This window comes from Natrix helvetica (assembly GCF_964273705.1).
Source record: "Natrix helvetica genome assembly, chromosome: Z".
Classification (NCBI taxonomy): Eukaryota; Metazoa; Chordata; class Lepidosauria; order Squamata; family Natricidae; genus Natrix; species Natrix helvetica.
Genome location: NC_138554.1, coordinates 21,551,039 through 21,570,114, shown reverse-complemented (window position 1 = coordinate 21,570,114; position 19,076 = coordinate 21,551,039). Strand labels below are relative to the sequence as shown.

The 19,076-nt window shown below is 42.7% G+C and overlaps 1 protein-coding gene across 1 annotated transcript in view; it reads right to left on the bottom strand.

The window, feature by feature from the left end:
- Nucleotides 1-18,330, bottom strand: part of MVP (major vault protein) — a 35,188-nt gene extending 16,858 nt beyond the window's left edge. The window contains exons 1-9 of the mRNA XM_081932412.1: nt 18,238-18,330; nt 17,444-17,578; nt 11,911-12,106; nt 10,578-10,701; nt 8,939-9,070; nt 8,750-8,844; nt 5,338-5,574; nt 1,392-1,517; nt 1,130-1,288 (exon numbers count right to left, since the gene is read on the bottom strand). Of these exons, the coding sequence (XP_081788538.1) occupies nt 1,130-1,288; nt 1,392-1,517; nt 5,338-5,574; nt 8,750-8,844; nt 8,939-9,070; nt 10,578-10,701; nt 11,911-12,106; nt 17,444-17,578; nt 18,238-18,281 (1,248 nt within the window). The 5' untranslated portion in view covers nt 18,282-18,330. The remainder of the gene's footprint in view (nt 1-1,129; nt 1,289-1,391; nt 1,518-5,337; nt 5,575-8,749; nt 8,845-8,938; nt 9,071-10,577; nt 10,702-11,910; nt 12,107-17,443; nt 17,579-18,237) is intronic.
- Nucleotides 18,331-19,076: the final 746 nt, after the last annotated feature.

The window sequence follows — 19,076 nt, the reverse complement described above, 5'->3', positions numbered from 1 at the left end:
TGTTAAGTGAATTTTGCCCCATTTTACGATGTTTTTTTGCCACTGTTGTTAAGTGAATGGCTGCGGTTGTTAAAGTTAGTAACACAGTTGTTAAGTGAACTTGCCCTTCCCCATTGACTTGGTTTGTCAGAAGGTCACAAAGGAGAATCACTTGACACCGGGACTCTGCAACCATCATGAGTCAGTTGCCAAAAGTTCAAATTTAGTTCACATGACAATGGGGATGCTGCAACAATTATAAGTATGAAAAACGGTTGTAAGTCACTTTTTCCAGTGCCGTTGTAACTTTGAGCAGTCAATAAATGAACTGTTGTAAATCGATGACTATCTGTACACATTTGATAGCTAAAAGGTAACAGTAAAGGTTCCCCTCGCATATATGTGCTAGTCGTTCCTGACTCTAGGGGGCGGTGCTCATCTCTGTTTCAAAGCCGAAGAGCCAGCGCTGTCTGAAGACGTCTCCGTGGTCATGTGGCCAGCATGACTAAATGCTGAAGGAGCACGGAACGCTGTTACCTTCCCACCAAAGATGGTTCCTATTTTTTTTACTTGCATTTTTTATGTGCTTTCAAACTGCTAGGTTGGCAGAAGCCGGGATATGTAATGGGAGCTCACTCCATTACACGGCACTAGGGATTCGTACCACTGACGTTTCTGATCGAGAAGCTCAGCGTCTTAGCCACTGAACCACAATGTCCCCAATTTGATAGCTAGCTTTCATTTAAAATATAGAAGACACTAGAGCCTTCATGACAAGCAAAGCTCACTGAAGTTGTATCACTGACATCTTATTTACATTGTCCTATAACCACCTCTGTCCAGTGGCCAATGCCCAGAGGAAAAATACAAGGGGGGAAGGGAACCAAGTTCTTGCATGTTGGTTTATTTTGGAATAGGATTGAAAAAAATAACCAATGCTGAAGCAGAAACATATCCTTTTCACATCACTGTGATTTCCTTTTGCAAGGAAAGGAATTTGAGTTTGAGTTTTGTCTAAAGAGCAGTTAATAAGTAATGTAATAAACCACATTAGAGAAATGCAGTCCTTTTGCTAAAATTGATTCTAAAAGTCTGCATTTCTAAGGATTGATGTTCCACTTCGGTAACCACTGCTGGATCTACCACTCACCTTCCCTGTCTTAATATCCCGGACATAAATGCCTTCATTCTCAGCCAGGGGAATAGAGTGGCGTTGCTCCATCACTTCGACCTCCGCAAGTGGTATGTACTCCAAAGGGCCTCGGATCAGCCAGCGGTCACCTGGCTTGCGTAGAATGTCCTCGTCGTCCTGGGTAAGAGACCAAGTAAGAGGAAGAGAAGAAGTGTCACATCCACCTGTAGCAATCCATCCACCCATCCTCCCTGACGAACAGAGACTCAGGACCTCCTACCTCATTTTTGTCTTCAATGGGGCGAACTGCACGTAATAAGAGGCCATCTTCTTCAGACAGGACATAAATGTCTTGGATCCCGTCTTTCAACCATTCTCCAGGCTGTAGGAAGAATGATATCTCGCCCTGCAGAATGAGAAGCAAGAATTGACTCAAGAATGATTGTCAATCATTGCTTTTGTTGTGGCCCACTAGGGCCGGTGGACCTAGCAACAGATTCAAACAGTGAGGAGGTTGGAGAGGAACATGGGCCAGTCATGGAGGCTGGGAAAGGCTCGGCCGAGGGCTCTGCATCGGTGGCAGAGAGTGGGCCAGAGCCATCTGGGAGTTATGTGTTGCTCTCAGAGTCAGACATGAGTGAGGCAGAAAAACAGCTGGAGCCTGTTCCCAGTGTGCGCATGCACAGAGCTGCCAGACTAAGGGAACAGCTAAGAAACAAGGGTCGACTTGAGAGTAAAGCCACAGATTGACTGTGAATGGGCCCTCCTATTGGGAATAAAAGAGGAGCGAGAGTGGAGCTTGCAAGAGACCCCTCATTCCTGCATTCTTGCCAAGTATTGAGGTGTCTGAAAGATATCGGCCTGGCCACTCTCCAAGCTTGATAAAGGTCGGCAATTGTGAACTATCTTGAAAGACTGTGGGACAGGAAAGACACTGCTGGAGAGGAATTCACTTAAATTAAATAAAAGGGGTTTATCAGGACAAGGGCCTGGCTTCATGCTAGGGACCTAGGGAAGCCTAGGTCAAAACAGGTTTTAAAAAAGGAAGGGGGAGCTTAACTCTATTTATTAAACTGTAAAGTGGTTAATTTAATGTTGGTTAATTACCGGAATGGTATCCTCCAGTTCCAATCACTATCACCAAAAAATATTGGCAAGTTGCCTGTCATTCTTAGTTTGGAAACAGAAACTATAGTGCACGTTTTCAACCAAACTTAAGATGCATGGACTTCAGTGGGGGATTTCTAGCCTGTTTACTATTAGTTCGCTTGAGAGAGGGCATTTTGCCTCATGTGTCCAGCAGGACTAGGCACATAGAATACTGTTACCTTCCCACCAAAGTGGTACCTATTTATCTACTTGAATTTTCATGCTTTTGAACTGCTTGGTTGGCAGGAGCTGACGCAAGCCCGGGAGCGCACCTTGTCACGCAGCACTTAGGCCTCAAACCCAGGCCGTCAGCTTTCCAACTGACAAGCTCGCAACTTTAACCACTGAGCCATCGTCCGTCCGTCTGTCCCCGTTTTCTTGGCAGCATTTCACAATTAGTTTGCCACTCCCATTTTCTGGGATGTTGTTTTGATTTTTCAAGTCTAGTGTGCAGTTCCAGAATTCTATCCAAGCACTGATCAAGTCCAACCTTGTTTAACATCCGAGCACAGACAAGGCTGGGCAAATATTATCACTTAGTATGTCACACACATTAATCAGAAGGACAAAAGTGAGCAATTGATCTTGGCTAAGGGCAGCAGTATGTGACTTTTCTAGATTGAAGCATGCCTGTGCAAATGGCAACTGTGGGGTGGGGGACATCCACCAGATGGGAAAAATGGAACAAGTGTTATAAAACATATAGGATTTTATACACAGTGTAAAAGCCTCACCAAACTAGCCAGGAACACAATGGATCATTTTTAACAACTTTTAAAGGTTCCCCTTGCTAGTCGTTCCCGACTCTAGGGGACGATGCTCATCTCCCTTTCAAAGCCGAAGAGCCAGCACTGTCCGAAGACGTCTCCATGGTTATGTGGGGGGCATGATTAAATACCAAAGGTCCACGGAACACTATTACCTTCCCACCAAAGGTGATTCCTATTTTTCTACTTGCATTTTTATGTGCTTTCTAACTGCTAGGTTGACAGAAGCTGGGACAAGTAACAAGAGCTCACTCCATTACGTGGCACTAGGGATTCAAACAGCCAAACTGCTGACCTTTCTGATCGACAAGCTCAGCGTCTTAGCCACTGAGCTTTTTTAAGGAGCGCATTCAAAACAGATGTTTATTTGCATGCTCATGTCTATTCGGATATAGAAGTAGATAGAAAGAAATAGATAGAGGGGAAAGAGAATTGGGAGATTCTAAGAGGGCCTCATAGGAAAATCTTAATATTTGAAAATTACTTCTCAGTTCCTGTAACAGTAAGAGAAGAATGTACGCAAAAAGCCTTTAGAATAAAAAAAGATGTAAGGATGCATGCAGGGTACAGCTATTATGTAAAAGAATACAAGTCTATATTTCTTGTTAATTATACTAAGCAATAACTGCAACCGATATATTAAAACACAGATGGGTAGATCTGAAAAGCTGGGGGGGAAAGGCAGCAGAAGACTGATCAATAACATGGCTATATAATCAGAAAAAGTAGCCATTTTTCCCCACTCCACAATTAGCACTTTGGAGAGAGTTTAAAAGAGAGAATAAGGAACTGAAGCTTTCAAGAGGTCTCCCCCATCCTCTGAATTCCCCAAGCTGAGCCAAAATCCCATTCCTGAAATTAGACTGCAGTGTGGCTGCCTATGCACCAAAATTTGCTAGCCAATTTCAAATATCCCTAATGAAAGCAGAGAAAACATAGCTTAATACAGGAAGTCCTCGATTTACGACCACAACTGAGCATCAAATTTTGTTCGTTAAGTCATTGTGGTCATAAGTAGTCACCACAAACTCAGATTCGATTTTATGAACATTTTTATAATTGTTGTTGAACACGGCACCTCAGTCATTAAGCGAATCACATGGTTGCAAGTCCAAACCGAGCTTATCCAAGGGGCGATTAGTCACAAAACGCAATCATGTGGCTGAAGAACACTGCAGGTGATTGTAAATGCAAGACAAGCCCTCGAAATGTAATGACACGGGTAGTATGACACATCGTAACTTTTTTCAAGTCTATCATAACTTTGAATGATCATTAAGTGACAGGTTGTAAGTCCCAGGACTACCTGCATATTATTTTTTTTAGCAAAGAAGGGATCACCACTTCATTTCTTAATGAGTTCATTGCCAATTTCGCTGTATTTATGTTGTACAATGACAATAAAAACTATACGATTGCATGCTATCAGAATTGTGCTTTCTGGCAAGTTTATCCTAATGTTTAGCCCAAATATGTTTCACTTGCAATTGCTTTCCTGCTCTCTGGAGTAACATGGTTTAAGAGAGAAGGAGCTGTGGATACTATCAAGGTTACTTCCCAAATCATTTACCATGGAGGTGGCATCTAACAGAAAATATAACAGCGTCATGATCTGCCTCCCAATAGGAGCTTCTCTTGAAGGATAGAGTGCTTTAAGGAGTTATGTTATAATCACTAGGGCTACCCTACTGAATGATAGTACAGGTAGTCCTCGACTTACAACCATTCATTTAGTGACCATTCGAAGTTACAACAGCACTAAAAAAAGTGACATATATGTAACCATTTTTCTCACTTATGACCGTTGCACCATCCTTGTGGTCATGTCGGAGGTGGGTTGCTACTGGTTCACACAGGTTGAGGCAAATCAGTAGTGGAAGTTGTGACTGGGTGGCCAAACTGGTAGGGACGGCAGGCTGGCCATGCCCCTGAACCAGTTCCCCGGTTGCCCGTGCCGTTGCCAGCATGTTTTTTAGTCCCAATTTAATGTTCTGCGCATGCGCAGAACGATTTATAAGCAATTGCGCGCACAGTGAACTGGTAGTAACGCCAGCAGCAACCCACCCCCTGGGTCACATGATCAAAATTCAGATGCCTAGCAACTGATTCATCTTTATGATGGTTGCAGTGCCCCCAGGTCATGTGTTCACATTCTGTCACCTTCTGTCAAGCAATGTCAGTGGGGAAGCCAGGTTCACTTAGCAACTGCCTCACTTAGGAATGGAAGTTTTAGGCTCAATTGTGGTCGTAAGTCAAGGACCATCTGCATATCATTAGAGCCCTTCATGCTTCCGAGATAAAGATACATACCTTAATGACCTTCTTCTGCCCAAGCTGAGGTTTGCCATCTATGCCTAACGGGTCACAAACTACGCAGTATTGGCAACTGTTCAAGGTGGTGATGTCAGTAATACCCAGCATCTCCTCATAAACATCAGGGATGTGGGCTTCGGTGTCCGCCATGGTGACCAACCACTCTTCTCCGGTTTTCCTCACGATACCTTGAGAGTCCCGAAATGTTTTGGTGGCCCGGAGATGCAGTGCTTTCTTCAAAGAGCAAAAGAAGCATATATATATATATATTACTGAAAAGGCCCCTTTTTATGCTTTAACATTATCTGTTATTAATCTGACTCTTCATACAAAGGACACATCCTGTAGGGTTTAAGCCACACCCAAAATGTCGCTTCTCATTAAATTTTACAAAGAGACAGACAAGAATGCAAATATTAGGCAGCAATGGCAACTGTGCACCCTTCTCAGAAAATGTTGCCAATGGCGGATTAAGGCTCACTGGTGCCTTAAGCACTGACAAATCTTGGCGCTCCTCATTTGTACATGCTGTACAAATCTTCATTGGGCTTTTTTTTCTTTCCCAACTTTGAGGCGCACCCTTTGGGCCCGGTGCTCTAAGCATGTGCTTAATGGTTAACACACCACTGAATGTTGATCTGCAAACGCTCACCTCTGTTCATCAGTGGTATGAGACTAAACTATCAGCATCTGACAACATACAGTAGAACCTCTGGTCACGACTGTAATCCATTCCAGGACTTCAGTCGCAACCCGATTTGGTGTTGACCGGAAGCAAGACTGGTTACGCATGTGCGTACAAAAAAAATGGCATGGAAAGGGAAATTGCCACGGCAGGGAAAATTGCCGCGGCTGTGTTTGATCACCACCCGAGGATGTGTTTGTGACCAGAGTGAAACATTCAGCAGATTTTTTAGTCGGCACCCGATATGGTCATGGTCAGAAGCGTTCATGACCCGAAGTTTTAAAACAGCCTTCTTCTGCTTGCTCACTCAAGGAAAAAAGGCCTCGCAAAGACCACGAGATCCATACAAGAGAGTCTCTATCTTGTGTTGAAGTCCACGAGTCATAAAGAGGCCATCATTTCCGACTCTTGTCGCATCCAACCACACATATTTTAAGCGTACAAAATGGGACCAAAACCCCTCCCTTCTTTAGGCCTGCCTTTCCTCCAGCACTGTCAATACATCCACTTGTGTTTCAATACCATGTGTCCTGGTCAATGTTCCCTCTAAGCTGCGCGGCCACGCATGTATCAACAAAACGCCACGCAGTAGTTTCCAACTGCTGCGCAGTGTTTTTTAGCGTGATAAATCTTCAGCTCTGCCAGCCGCCATCCTCTCCCGAAATGAAACTGCCCAGCAGGGGCGAGCAACGAAGCCAAAATGACGCCATGCAATTCAGGGCTGAGAAAAATTGACAAGCCGGGCAAGTAAAAACCCTCCCCTGCATGAGCAACTTAAAGGCGGTCATGAATAAAAGGCAGGAGCATCTTGGGGGTAGACTCGGCCTCCGCAGAAGGAGATGCACAATGGATGGGAGGGAGGCGGTGGTGGAGAGTGAATTGTGGTGGTGGCGGTGGCTCATGCCTCAGTTCGGACGGGCGCGTTGCATCCGTTTTGCCGTGTGGCCTGGCGGGTGCTGGGGCTGCTCCTGGTGGTTGCCTCCTCCTTCTCTCTGGGTAGAGCAGTACCTGCAGCCCCCGTCACTTATTGGCATCTATCTGGCACTGTTTTTTGAAGCTCTGAGCGCGTAAGGCAGGCGGCGAGTCCGCAAATTGTTTTCTTGAAAGTAATCTCCACTTAATGGAGCAGGGCTTCCTTGTGATAACCATGAACAGGACGACTGGCCCCGAAGGGCTGTTGGAAGCACACTAGAGCACTCTGCCTTTGGGGAAGCGGTTGGATTTCAGGTTCCTGATCTGTCTGTTGCACTTATGTATTGCAAAGTCTAGGCGTGAAACACACAGACACACCCAGACACACACACACGTTTAGTCTAGGAGGGGATTTCTTTCTGTTTGATTCTGAAAGTGTAGGGTCATATACCTCTTTCCCTTATCTGTCAGGGGAAGACTTTGCTGACACTTCCATGCTGTCATTATCTATTTTCTTTTTAAATGCTTTTAATTAGTCTTCTGTTCTTTTACCAATGGCACAAGAGTAGGGATAATTTTCAGGAAACAGAAAACTGACCTACGGTATTGGTTTGCATCTTTTATGCATCTTTGTATTTTTACGTCTGAAAATTAGTACTTACAAATCAACATTTCATCACACATTCCATGCATTTTTATATTATTTGCGGATGAAAGGGCTGTATGTTAAATGAGCCATTTAATATATTGAAAACCAACTTTATTTTCTGTTGGTTCATCCTCTCAAAGGTGACTGATCAGATTTCTTTAGCAAGCTCAAATTGGCTAACCTCCATGTAGATTGTTTTGGCAGCAATACAGAGTCTACTAGTTTTTTGGGGATCAGTCATGGTCAGCTAGCTGTTACCATCCATAGTATTGATACAGCAAATGGTTCCAGTTCTTGGATCATCATATAAAAACAAATGGTTAAATATAGTTTACAGCCAGCCAATATATAAATGTTGTATACATGCAACTCAGTAAATAATAGGTTTGTTTCTTTATGTACCCCAATTGCTAATCTACATCAATTGATAATGTATTCGTAACCTGCTAATATCACTGCAGACTATTGGATAGTAAGGGGGAAAGTATAAAGCATATAAAGTAATTCATAGCATGGAAAATGTGGATAGAGGGAAGTTTTGATCCTTTTCCCATAGAGAGTCATCCATTGAACTTGAATACAAGTAGTCCTCAATTTACTATATATTATATAGTTATATATTATTTAACACTTTTGATTAAGCAGGTACCTTGAATGAACATAACTTTGAGTTTCAAATAACACTGATTTCGTTGTTGCCTTGGGTGACATCTGTGAAAAAAATTCAGGTGCTCAGGCATGAAAATGTGTTGCTCAAACATTCCCCTGGGAATATTGTCCTATAGTAAAAGGTCCCAGAGTCACTGGGCAAATCGTGCTCCTTGGAAGCTATTTCTTCGTCTAACTAGTCTAGGATATTGTCTTTCAGAGCAATTCACACAATCTCTAAGGCTGTGCCAGGCAAAAATCCTTCCGTACATCTTTCCATCCTACTAGCCTCGAAAAAGGAGCTTTTTCAAATGTGTTAGGCAAGGGACATTTTGTTGTGGCCTGCCAGCAGCCAGCAGATTCGGACAGAGAGCAGGTTGGAGAGGAACATGGGCCAGTCCTGGAGCCTGGGGATGGCTCAGACGAGGGCTCTGTGTCGGAGGCAGATATGGGGCCAACAACCCTCTTTCCTATAACCACCACCTACCACTAGAAGTTACAAAACTGTCACTTACTTTTTCAGTCAGAATGACAGCATCAACAATGTCAACTACTTCTTCAAATACACCTGGCAAGTAAGCCCCAACTTTCTTCACCATCCATTCCTCACCTGTGGGAGTGGATGGGAATGGGAAACTCAAGATGTAAGCACACACAACACACATTAAAACTGTCCTTTCATGGATAAGAAATCAGAAAGATACCTGTCACACGTTTGTTCCCCTCCCTGTCTTTGCATTCCTTCCGTGCCTGAAGTTTGATGGCTTGGTTGGGGCGAATGATGGTGGCCAGGATTGTCTCCACAATTTCAACCTCTTTTCGTGGGATGTAGGTTCCTGGAAGTGACAATGGTTTATTAGATGAGCTAGCTGGGCTTCAACTCAGTTATGGCAGAGCAGTGATGGCAAACCTTTTTTGGCTCCCGTGCCAAAAGCGGAGGGAGTACAGGGGGGTCGTGCGCTGGCGTGCCACACCCATAATGCTATGAAAGCGCTCCCCCCCGCATGCACACATAACCACCACCACCCGCTTTTGCCATGTTTTTTTCACCTTCCCCAGGCTCCAGAGGCTTTCTAGGAGCCTGGAGAGGGCAAAAACAGCCTCCACCGCGCCCCCAATGCCCTCGGATGCCTTAGGAGCTCCCCGAAGCCTCTGGAGGGTGAAAAATGGAGCTACGAGCAAACTGGAAGTCCGTTCCTGAACTTCCGATTTGCCCATAGAGCTGCTTTTTCGAAAAATGACCTCAAAAGAAGACCATGTGGTGGTAGAGGTTGGAAAGGAGCACAGGTTTCTGACTTGGTCAAGTCAAGCCAAAAAACACAGGAAGAAAAAGAAAGCAAACTATTTTTCCTGGTTCCGTTGCATGGGGGGGGAAGTCCTTGTAAAATAGGCTACGGTATTTGTGGAAGAAAAATCATATGAATACATTTTTTCATTTTAACACTGCAATTATTCACATATTCTCAAGCGTTTTTTTTCAATGTTTTCATTTTTACCATTAACACTTCTCGAAATAGTCCTTGACTTATGATACGTGAGCCCAAAATTCATGTTGCTAAATGAAAATTTTTGTTAATTGACTCAAATGTACTTTTCTTGCCTCGTTTGTTAAGTGAATCACTTAACAGTTGTTAAATTAGTAACACGGTTGTTAAGTGAATCTGGCTTCCCCCATTGACTTTGCTTGTCAGAAGGTCACAAAAGATGATCACATGACCCCGGGACACTGCAGCCGTCATAAATGTGAACCTGTTGTCAAGCATCCGAATGTAAATGAAGTGACCATGGGGATGCTGCAACAATCGTAAGTGTGAAAGACGGTCTTAAGTCACTTTTTTTCAGTGCTGTTGTAACTTTGAATGGTCACTAAATGAACTGATGAAGTCAAGAACTACTTGTATTGAGATTAAAAGCCAATTGGGATTTTAAAAAGTAGAAAAAACACATTCATATGGGATGCAATGAGAAGGGGAGAATTCAGAGGAATATTTTGGCACCAGGTTTCCTGGAAAACAATTGCGTTTGACTGACTCAGTTTTGCCTATTTGCCTGGCAAACAGCTTGGTGGAATCTCAGAATTCCTCACTTTTCTTCATACCCATTTGTTTCAGATAAAGATACTGGCAAGTGAAGCCATAATCTTCTGCAAAGATCTAAATGTGTCGTCCAGGGGTGTGGAATCTATGGCTCCCCACATTTGGCTGAAGTAGTGCATTCAGGATTCCTCACCATTGGCTATGCTAGTTGGGGTTATTGGGATCAGTTCTTCAGCCAGATATAGAGGACTAAATATATCACACACACCCCCAAGCCACGTTTACTTCCTTGACAATTGCTACTTACCAGGTCCTTCAAACAACCATTCATCTCCAGCAACATATTTGCCTGCCTGGTCATCTTCAAAGTCCAGCAGAGCTTTCAAATGCAGGGCGGTATTAGCCAAGACAATTTGTAAAGGTGTAACATCCTAGAAAAGCAGATGAACAAAAGATCTAGTAACAAAAGCAACTTCAGGGAGTAGTCAAGCCTTGGGAGGCTGGCAAACACAAGGAAACAGGATCCCTTTTGATTACTGGAAAGATCTTACTGGTCAAGTAAATTAAACAGAGCAAAAATGTCAATAAAATTGAACTGAATAAACAAAAACAGAACCTTGAAACTTGCCAAAGTAATTCTCCAGCCCAACTTATATAGGTAGTCCTCGACTTACAGCCAAAATTGAGCCCAAAATTTCTGTTGCTAAGCAAGACAGTTCTTAAGTACGCTTTGCCCCATTTTGCGACCTTTCTTACTACGGTTGTTAAGTGCAGTTATTTAGTAACACAGTTGTTAAGTGAATCTGGTTTCCCCATTGACTTTGCTGGTCAAAAGGTAGTAAAACATGATCATCTGATCCTGGAACACTGTATCCATCATAAATATGAGTCAGCTTCCAAGCATCCAAATTCTGATCATGTGACCAAGGGGATGCAATGTTCATAAATATGAAAAAAATGTCATGCCACTTTTTTTCAGTGCTGTTGTAACTTTGAATGGTGGCTAAATGAATGGCTATAAGTCAAGGACCACCAATCAGCCAGAATTACTCTGAGTCTCTTTCTCACACTTCCCTGCTCCCCTGAACTCAACAACCCCTTCTGTAATGATTCCATCATCCCCCTTAAGTGTCCTATATCTTCTCTCACATATTCTCTTATGCCAGGGGTGAAATGCTTCCGGTTCGGGCCAGTTCGCCTGAACTGGTAGTGAAAGAATGCTAAAAAAACAGTTTGATCAGCTGTGTGGCCATCAACTGTGCCAAGCAATCCTCAGAACATTTTAAAAACTTTTTTAGCATTTTTCTTTTACTACCAATCAGCTGTGCAACAATCAGCCGTGCCTGATTGTCTGTGAGGTTCCTGCTTGTTGCGGAGGACATTTTGTGTGAAATTCAGCTGCTTTTACATTGTGTGTGAGTCAGTTGGGCAGCTTTTGTGTTATTTTTGTGTAAAGTGTGATCGTTGGTTTTTGAGCTCTCTGTGACTCTTCGAGGTTCCTGCTTGTTGCAGGGGACATTTTGTGTGAAGTCCAGCTGCTTTTACATTGTGTGTGAGTCAGTTGTGCAGCCACACCCACCCAGTCAAACCACCAAGCCACGCCCGCCATTTGAGGACAGGATAAATTAAGACTCCCTTACCTCTTTTAGTTCCTCTCCTGGATATAAAGGGAAAGGGTCCTGGGCCATTCTGATCTCCAAGTCAGCATGTGCGAGCCGGACTTGTCCCAGAGCATCAAGATGGACTGCCCCATCTATTCCACGAACCACCGGATTGAGGATGATACAGTAATGTCGTGGTGGGACCATCACCATCTTCTTTGGAGCCAATATGATTCTGAAGTGGAGAAAAGCAAAGTTTTTCCAAAAAAACAACAACCCAAAGGTATAAGTACAGATTAGGAAAGAACCTGCCTCAAATACAGTAACTGTGAGATTGATCTTGGAGTCCTGGTGGGATATATTTGAATATGAGCCAGCAATGCGCAGCAGCGGTCAAAAAAAATGTATACAATACTGGGTTGTATAAACAGAGGCATAGAATCAAGATCGCGTGATGCATTTTAGTACCACTTTATAAAACCCTGGTAAGACTGCACCTGGAATACTGCAACCGATTTTGGTCACCCGGCCTGGCCTGTTAATTTTATCTAATTTTTAAAATGTTAGTGTTATATTAATTGGGTTTGTTTTTTGGATTGTTTCTAATTTCCTTTTAACTTTTGTAATCTGTGTTTTTTAATGCTGTACGCCGCCCTGAGTCCTTTGGGAGAAGTGCGGCATATAAATCCAATAAAACAAACAAACAAACAAACAAACAAACAAACTTACTACAAAAAAGATGTTGAGACTTTGGAAAAAGTTCAGAGAAGAGCAACTAAGATGATCAATGGCTGGAGATTAAACCATATGAAGAATAGCTGCAGGTTTTGGGTCTGGTTAGTCTAAAGAAAAGAATTAGGGGTGACATGATAGCAGTATTCCAGTATTTCGGGGGCTGGAGATTGCAAAAATTGGATTATACCTAGTCTAATGAAAATAAGGACTAGGGGAGACATGATAGCAGTGTTCCAATATTTGAGGGGCTGCCACAAAGAAAAGGGGGTCAACCTATTTTCCAAATACCAGAATGCAAAACAAGAAACAATGGTTGGAAACTGATCAAGGAGAGAAGCAACCTGAAATTAAGGAGAAACTTCCTACAGTGAGGACAATTAACCAGTGGAACAGCTTGCCTCCAGAAACTGTGGGTGCTCAGTCACTGGAGGTTTTAATAAGAGACTGGACAGTCACTGAGATGTTATAAGTTCTCCTGCTTGAGCAGGGGCTGGACTAGATGACCTCCAAGGTCCCTTCCAGCTCCACTCCCATTCCCATTCTCTCTTCCTTCCCTTCCCTAGTATGGTGGAGGAAATGGAAAGGGAGAAATAAGATATTGGGTTTCTTGGTTCCCAATTAAGATAACTTCAAGCTTGACTTCTTCAAGTTTTGGCATACAGATAGTCCTCGATTTACAACAGTTCATTTACTAACCATTTGAAGTTAAAACAGCTCTGAAAAAAAGTGACTTATGATGTTTTCACACGACTGCTGCAGAATCCCCATGGTCACCCATGCAAAATCTGGATGCTTGGCAACTGGCGTGTATTTATGATGGTTGCAGTGTCCCATGTCATATGATCCCCTTTTGCAACCTTCTGACAAGCAAAGTCAATGGGGAAGTCAGATTCACTTAACAACCATGTTATTAACTTATCAACTGCAGTGATTTTCTTAACTGTGGTAAGAAAGGTCATAAAATGGGTAAAAACTCACTTAACAAATGTCTCACTTAAAAACATAAATTTGGGGCTTAATTGTGCTCTTAAATTGAGGACTACCTTGAAGCCTGCAGGCTTGATGGGCAAAGAACTTGTAAGAAAATTTGGAATTTTGTTATTAGACATGTTGACATATATGCAGAGAGATGGAAAGACATACTAATTCCCACAACGGAAGAATTGTTATTGATGGACACGGCAAAATTGACCATTTTAGGCTAGAAATTGTCAAAACAAGAATTCTGGACTTTTTGCTCAAAACTGGAAAAAAAATCCTGAAATTTTGATTTTAAGGATTGATGATTGGAATTATTTTGTAATTACGGAAACGGCTTGAAATGTTGTGAAATGAAAAGCAAAAGGTTAAGTTTTTGCATTCCACTGCACTGAAAAAAAATCAGAAGTGTCACTTTTTCCTCTCCAGTTTCGTTTTTCCCCATTTTTCTAAATTTCTGTGTTTCCTGTTATTTGTAACAGAATATTTGTATCTTGTAATGAAAGTTAGTAAAATACATTGGGGGGAAAAAACCTTTCTTTACATTTGCACAACACTGTCTTGTCTATTTCTCATCTCAAAACAGTGGGAAACTCAAATTCAAAAGTATCAGACATGTCATTGGAATGCAAAATCACAAAATTGCATCTCACTTATTTTGGCCATGTCGTGCTGGGGAAGCACAGGTTCAGGAGCTGAATGCCACCCTCAACCCAGTTCCTCCTGCCAACCTAGCAGTTCGAAAGCATGCAAAGGTGAGTAGATAAACATCACTTGGCTGGGAAGGTAACAGTGCTCCATAATGTCATGTTGGCCATATGACTACTGTTGGAAGAAAAATCCAGATCCAGTTCCAAGCCATGAATAAAATGGAGGCTGATTGGAAAGAAAGATTCTGTTTATTGATGAACAGACAGCTTGTAGTTCTCGGCAGCTGACAAAATCGAGTTCAGAGTGGGTGGGTTTTTTTTTATATCTTCCTTGATTCCTATAAGCTCATGGGCTATTGGTGAACAGAACGAACAGACACACAGCGTGCAAGTCTGGAACAGCTGACAAAATGGAGCTCAGTGGGGGTAGGTTTTTATATCTTTTTTATTTCTAAGGGGTCATGTAGGGGTCATGGCTGGCTCTATAGGCAAAAGGGGAAATGCAAATCCTAGGTGTTTGTCTGAGCTAATCTTGTCTTGCCTAATTGCTTATCTGGTGTTTCGGTCTGACCCAGACTTTCTGACTGGATTACCAAATCTTCATTTTTAAAACCAATTTCTAACCACTTTCGTTGTATTTATTTTGTATATTGACAACAAAGTCTATACTATAAAAGCTGGCCTCCTCAGTTTCTGCTTGGGGCAGGGAGACTGGGGCTGGTTTCTGCCTCCCTTTTCTCCTTTAGGATATTCTATCCTGCCTTTTTAATATTCCCCAAAATATTTCATTCTCTAGGAGGGTGGGTGGGTGCTGACTTTCTATACTACAGAAACCTCTTTGGTCAGCGCTGGCTCAATGGCCTTGAAACTGAAACGAGCAATTTTTCCTATAGTTGTCAATGACTAACATAGTAAAATATATAGGACTCCTTTACCTTTTACATGTGGGGGAATTCACCACAAAAAGCAATTACATTTGCAAGAGTTAGCAGAAAAAAGAAACCAGGATATCAAATAACATGGTGGGTGGACACCATTCAAAGCTGACATCATCAGCCAGAGCATAGAACAACTCAAAGAAGTAGTGCAAGATCAAAAACGGTGGAAAGACCTGGCCTATAGAATCGCCAAGAGTTGCAAATCTCTTGGTTTTGCAACTCTTGGAAAACTTGCAAAAATAGCTTTCAAGATTTCAGGTGCTCCAGAAGCTGCCCTTTGCTCATCCTGGTGCAAGAAGGGTTACGCAGGCAGCCAAAGTGGCTGCAAAGGAAGTGCCAACAAAGGTAATAGAAAACCAGAAGAGAATTAAGGGATCCAGTCATTCAAAACCCAAAGGTGGGGATTTGTCCCAGGAGAAAATACCAAGATAAAGAAACCATAACAATGGCTTTTGAAACCGCCCTTTGATAAGCAAAGGAACTTTGCATCAGGTAGGTTCACTTCCTCAAAGCAACTAACCCCCAATTTAATTTGCCAGTCCCGCCCAAGATTATTGATTCAAAGGTCTTGTTAGCACATACTGTACAAATAGTCCTTGACTAACAACCACAATTGAACCAAAATTTATGTTACTAAGCGAAAAATTTAAGTGAGTTTTGCCCCCTTTTCATGTCTTTTCTTGCCACAGTTAAGCGAATCATTGCAGTTGTTAAGTTAGTACGTGGTTGTTAAGTGAATCTGATTTCTCCATTGACTTTACTTGTCAGAAGGTTGCAAAAGGTGATCACATAACCCTGGGATACTGCAGCCACCATAAATATGAAACTGTTGCCAAGGATCTAAATTTTGATCATGTGAGCATGGGGAAGCTGCAACTGTCATAAGTGTGAAAAACGGTCATGTCACTTTTTTTCAGTGTCATTGTAAATTTTGAACAGTCACTAAATAAACTCTTGTAAGTAGAGGAATACCTGCATTTGCATTCTGGTTCCTAATTTACTTCAATTTTATAGTATGGTAATTGTTGCAAATGCTTCTGTCTCTGCTTTTATGACAAGGTAAGCAGCCTAGAGAGGAATGATAGTGTGATGGGCAGTATATAAATTTAATAAATTAAGAGCAGGAGTTTCCAAACGGCTACTATTAACACGTGTGAACTTTGACTCCCAAGCATTCCCCAGCCAGCAGCTGCCTGAGGAATTCTGGGAATTGAAGTCCACAAGTCTTAAAGTTGCCAAGTTTGGACTATCCTACCCTAATAGCAGGGACATGGTGGCTCAGTGGCTAAGATGCTGAGTCTGTTGATCAGAAAGGTCGGCAGTTTGGCGGTTTGAATCCCTAGTGACATGTAACAGAGTGAGCTCCTGTTACTTGTCCTTGCTTCTGCCAACCTAGCAATTTGAAAGCTTGTAAAAATGCAAGTAGAAAAATAGGAACCACCTTTGATGGGAAGGTAACAGCGTTCCGTGCGCCTTCAGCATTTAGTCATGCTGGCCACATGACCACAGAGATGTCTTCCGACAGAGCTGGCTCTTCGGCTTTGAAACGGAGATAAATACTGCCCCCTAGAGTCAGGAACGACTAGCAAATATGTACGGGGGGGGGGGGGAACCTTTACCTTTAATTGTGGTAAGTGTTTTTGTTTCTGCTTTTATGACAAGGTAAGCAGCCTAAGGTGGAATGATAGTGTGATGGGTGGCATATAAATTTAATAAATTTAGAGCAGGAGTCTCCAAACCTGGTAACTTAAGATCTGTGGACTTCAACTCCCAGCATTCCTCAGCCAGCAGCTGCCTGAGGAATTCTGGGAATTGAAATCCACAAGTCTTAAAAGTTTGGACATCCCTACTGTAATAGTAGTTTCTATAGTAGCCTAGCTCCTGAAAAAAAAAAATCAGCAAAAACTACCCCCCCCCCCGCCCCTTCTCCAGCTCCCCCTGAAGATTAATTCTTGGTCTCAGCGGGAAAACTGAGCAACTGCCCCCTTGCGGAAAGTTTGAGAAAAAAGCAAAAAGAACTGCTTTTACGCACGCGAATAGAAAACCTCTATTTTGTTGCAAAACTTTGGACAAATCGGAGCGGTCCTCCCGGCTGGAGCCCCGCGACAGGGAGCTATTGAATTAGTTACCTGTTAGTTACTGTTACTATTGAATTAGTTAATGGAAGAGCGGTAACTATTTTCCCAAGGAAGGAAGGAAGAGGTGTGAAAGGTCGCCTAGCGGTTATAGTATATTTTCCTCCCCGATTAGGCTCTTTCTGCCGGGACTCACCTCTCATTATCCTGGCGGATGTAAGTCTTGGGCCCGATTTCCACGCGGGTCACGTTGGAGTTCTGATCCAAGACATGGATGTAATGATAGGGAGGGATCCGGATAATCGACTCGTTCGCCATTTTGTCTTCCAAGCTGTGTTGCAAAGAGAAGAAGAGCAAAAAGGATTTTTGAAATTCTGCCAGAAAATAATCACGGCAAGAATGCCCGCTCAGTCATTCTCCCGTTTTTTCCTCTCAACCGCGAGGGCTTTTGAAGGAAGCCTTTGCAATCTCTCTCTTAGTCACCAAGGCGCTGATTCCTTCCAGAATTCAGACTGGCTTACTCAGCAACCAGCGCCCTCGGGGAAGGAAAGCGACACACCCGCTTCATAAATTCGTACCACTTTGACAGTTACGGGAAAACCTAGTTAAAGAGCTAGGTCGTTGCCTAACGTGGCAGTCAGGTTTGCTATTCTGAGTGAAAAAGAAAAAAGTCACACAAACGTTCCTGTTTTGGGGGTTGGGTTTTGTGTGTGTGTGTGCAGATGTTGGCCAGAGAGATCCACCCTAAAACTCTCGTTCCTCCTTGACAGAGTCTTCTTACTACTGGACATAACTGGTGAGAAAGTCAGTTTCACTCACTATCTTCAATGCTGCTTTTGGGAAACTTCTTAGCTCAAAGATGGCTAGTTTGAAAAAAAAAGAAATCTTAGCATGACAAAAGGAATAGAGTGAGTGGGGGGCTACCAAAGGCATGGCCCACCCCAATCTGGAACTAAGGAGGCAAGGATAAAGAAGGTGAATTAAACTTACCAAGTGGAGTTGCTTTGTGTAGCTAAGGGGGAGGCCCTAGACATGGAATCCCTCTTATATAGTAAATTTATTTCCTGGTTTGGGAGGTGGAGCAAACTACATCTGTTCAAAAAAAATGTTAAAGGAGAAGCAGAGTTCAAATGCATCTAATAGTCATCCAGAGTTTTGCAGCCAAATAATAGCCCTGCCAAAGTACAGGTAGTCCTCGACTTACAGCAGTTTGTTTAGTGACCACTCAAAGTTTCAATGGCACTGAAAAAAGTGGCTTATGACCGTTTTTCATAGTTACAACCTCTCCAGCATCCCCATGATCGTGTGATCAAAATTAAGATGCTTGGCAACCGGTTCATACTTATGACCCATGCAACATCCCAGGATCATGTGATCCCCTTTTACAACCTCTTGACAGGCAAAGTCAATGGAGGAGTCAGATTCATTTAACAACCAGGTTACTAATTTACCAACAGCAGTGATTCACTTAACAACTTGAGTGAGAAAGGTTGTAAAATGGGGGCAAAACTCATACTAACGAAGGTCTCAATGAGAAAGTTTGGATTCCAATTGTCGTAAGTCGAGGACTACCTGTACTATGGAGAAGTGTTGGTTCAGGAAATACCTGAAACCAGAGGAAGGAAATCATTTATGGAATTGCTCAGAATAATTGACAAGATTGTGTACTACACCCAAACTTAAAATCAGAATAAGTCTGGCAGCATCCTTTGCAACTGACAAATTTTAGCATATTCGGGCGCTCTATATCAGCACATGATTGCAGGTGCATTTTATTGCCAAAGGTGAAGTAATTATAAGTAATTTCAAATTATCATAGTCCAACAGAA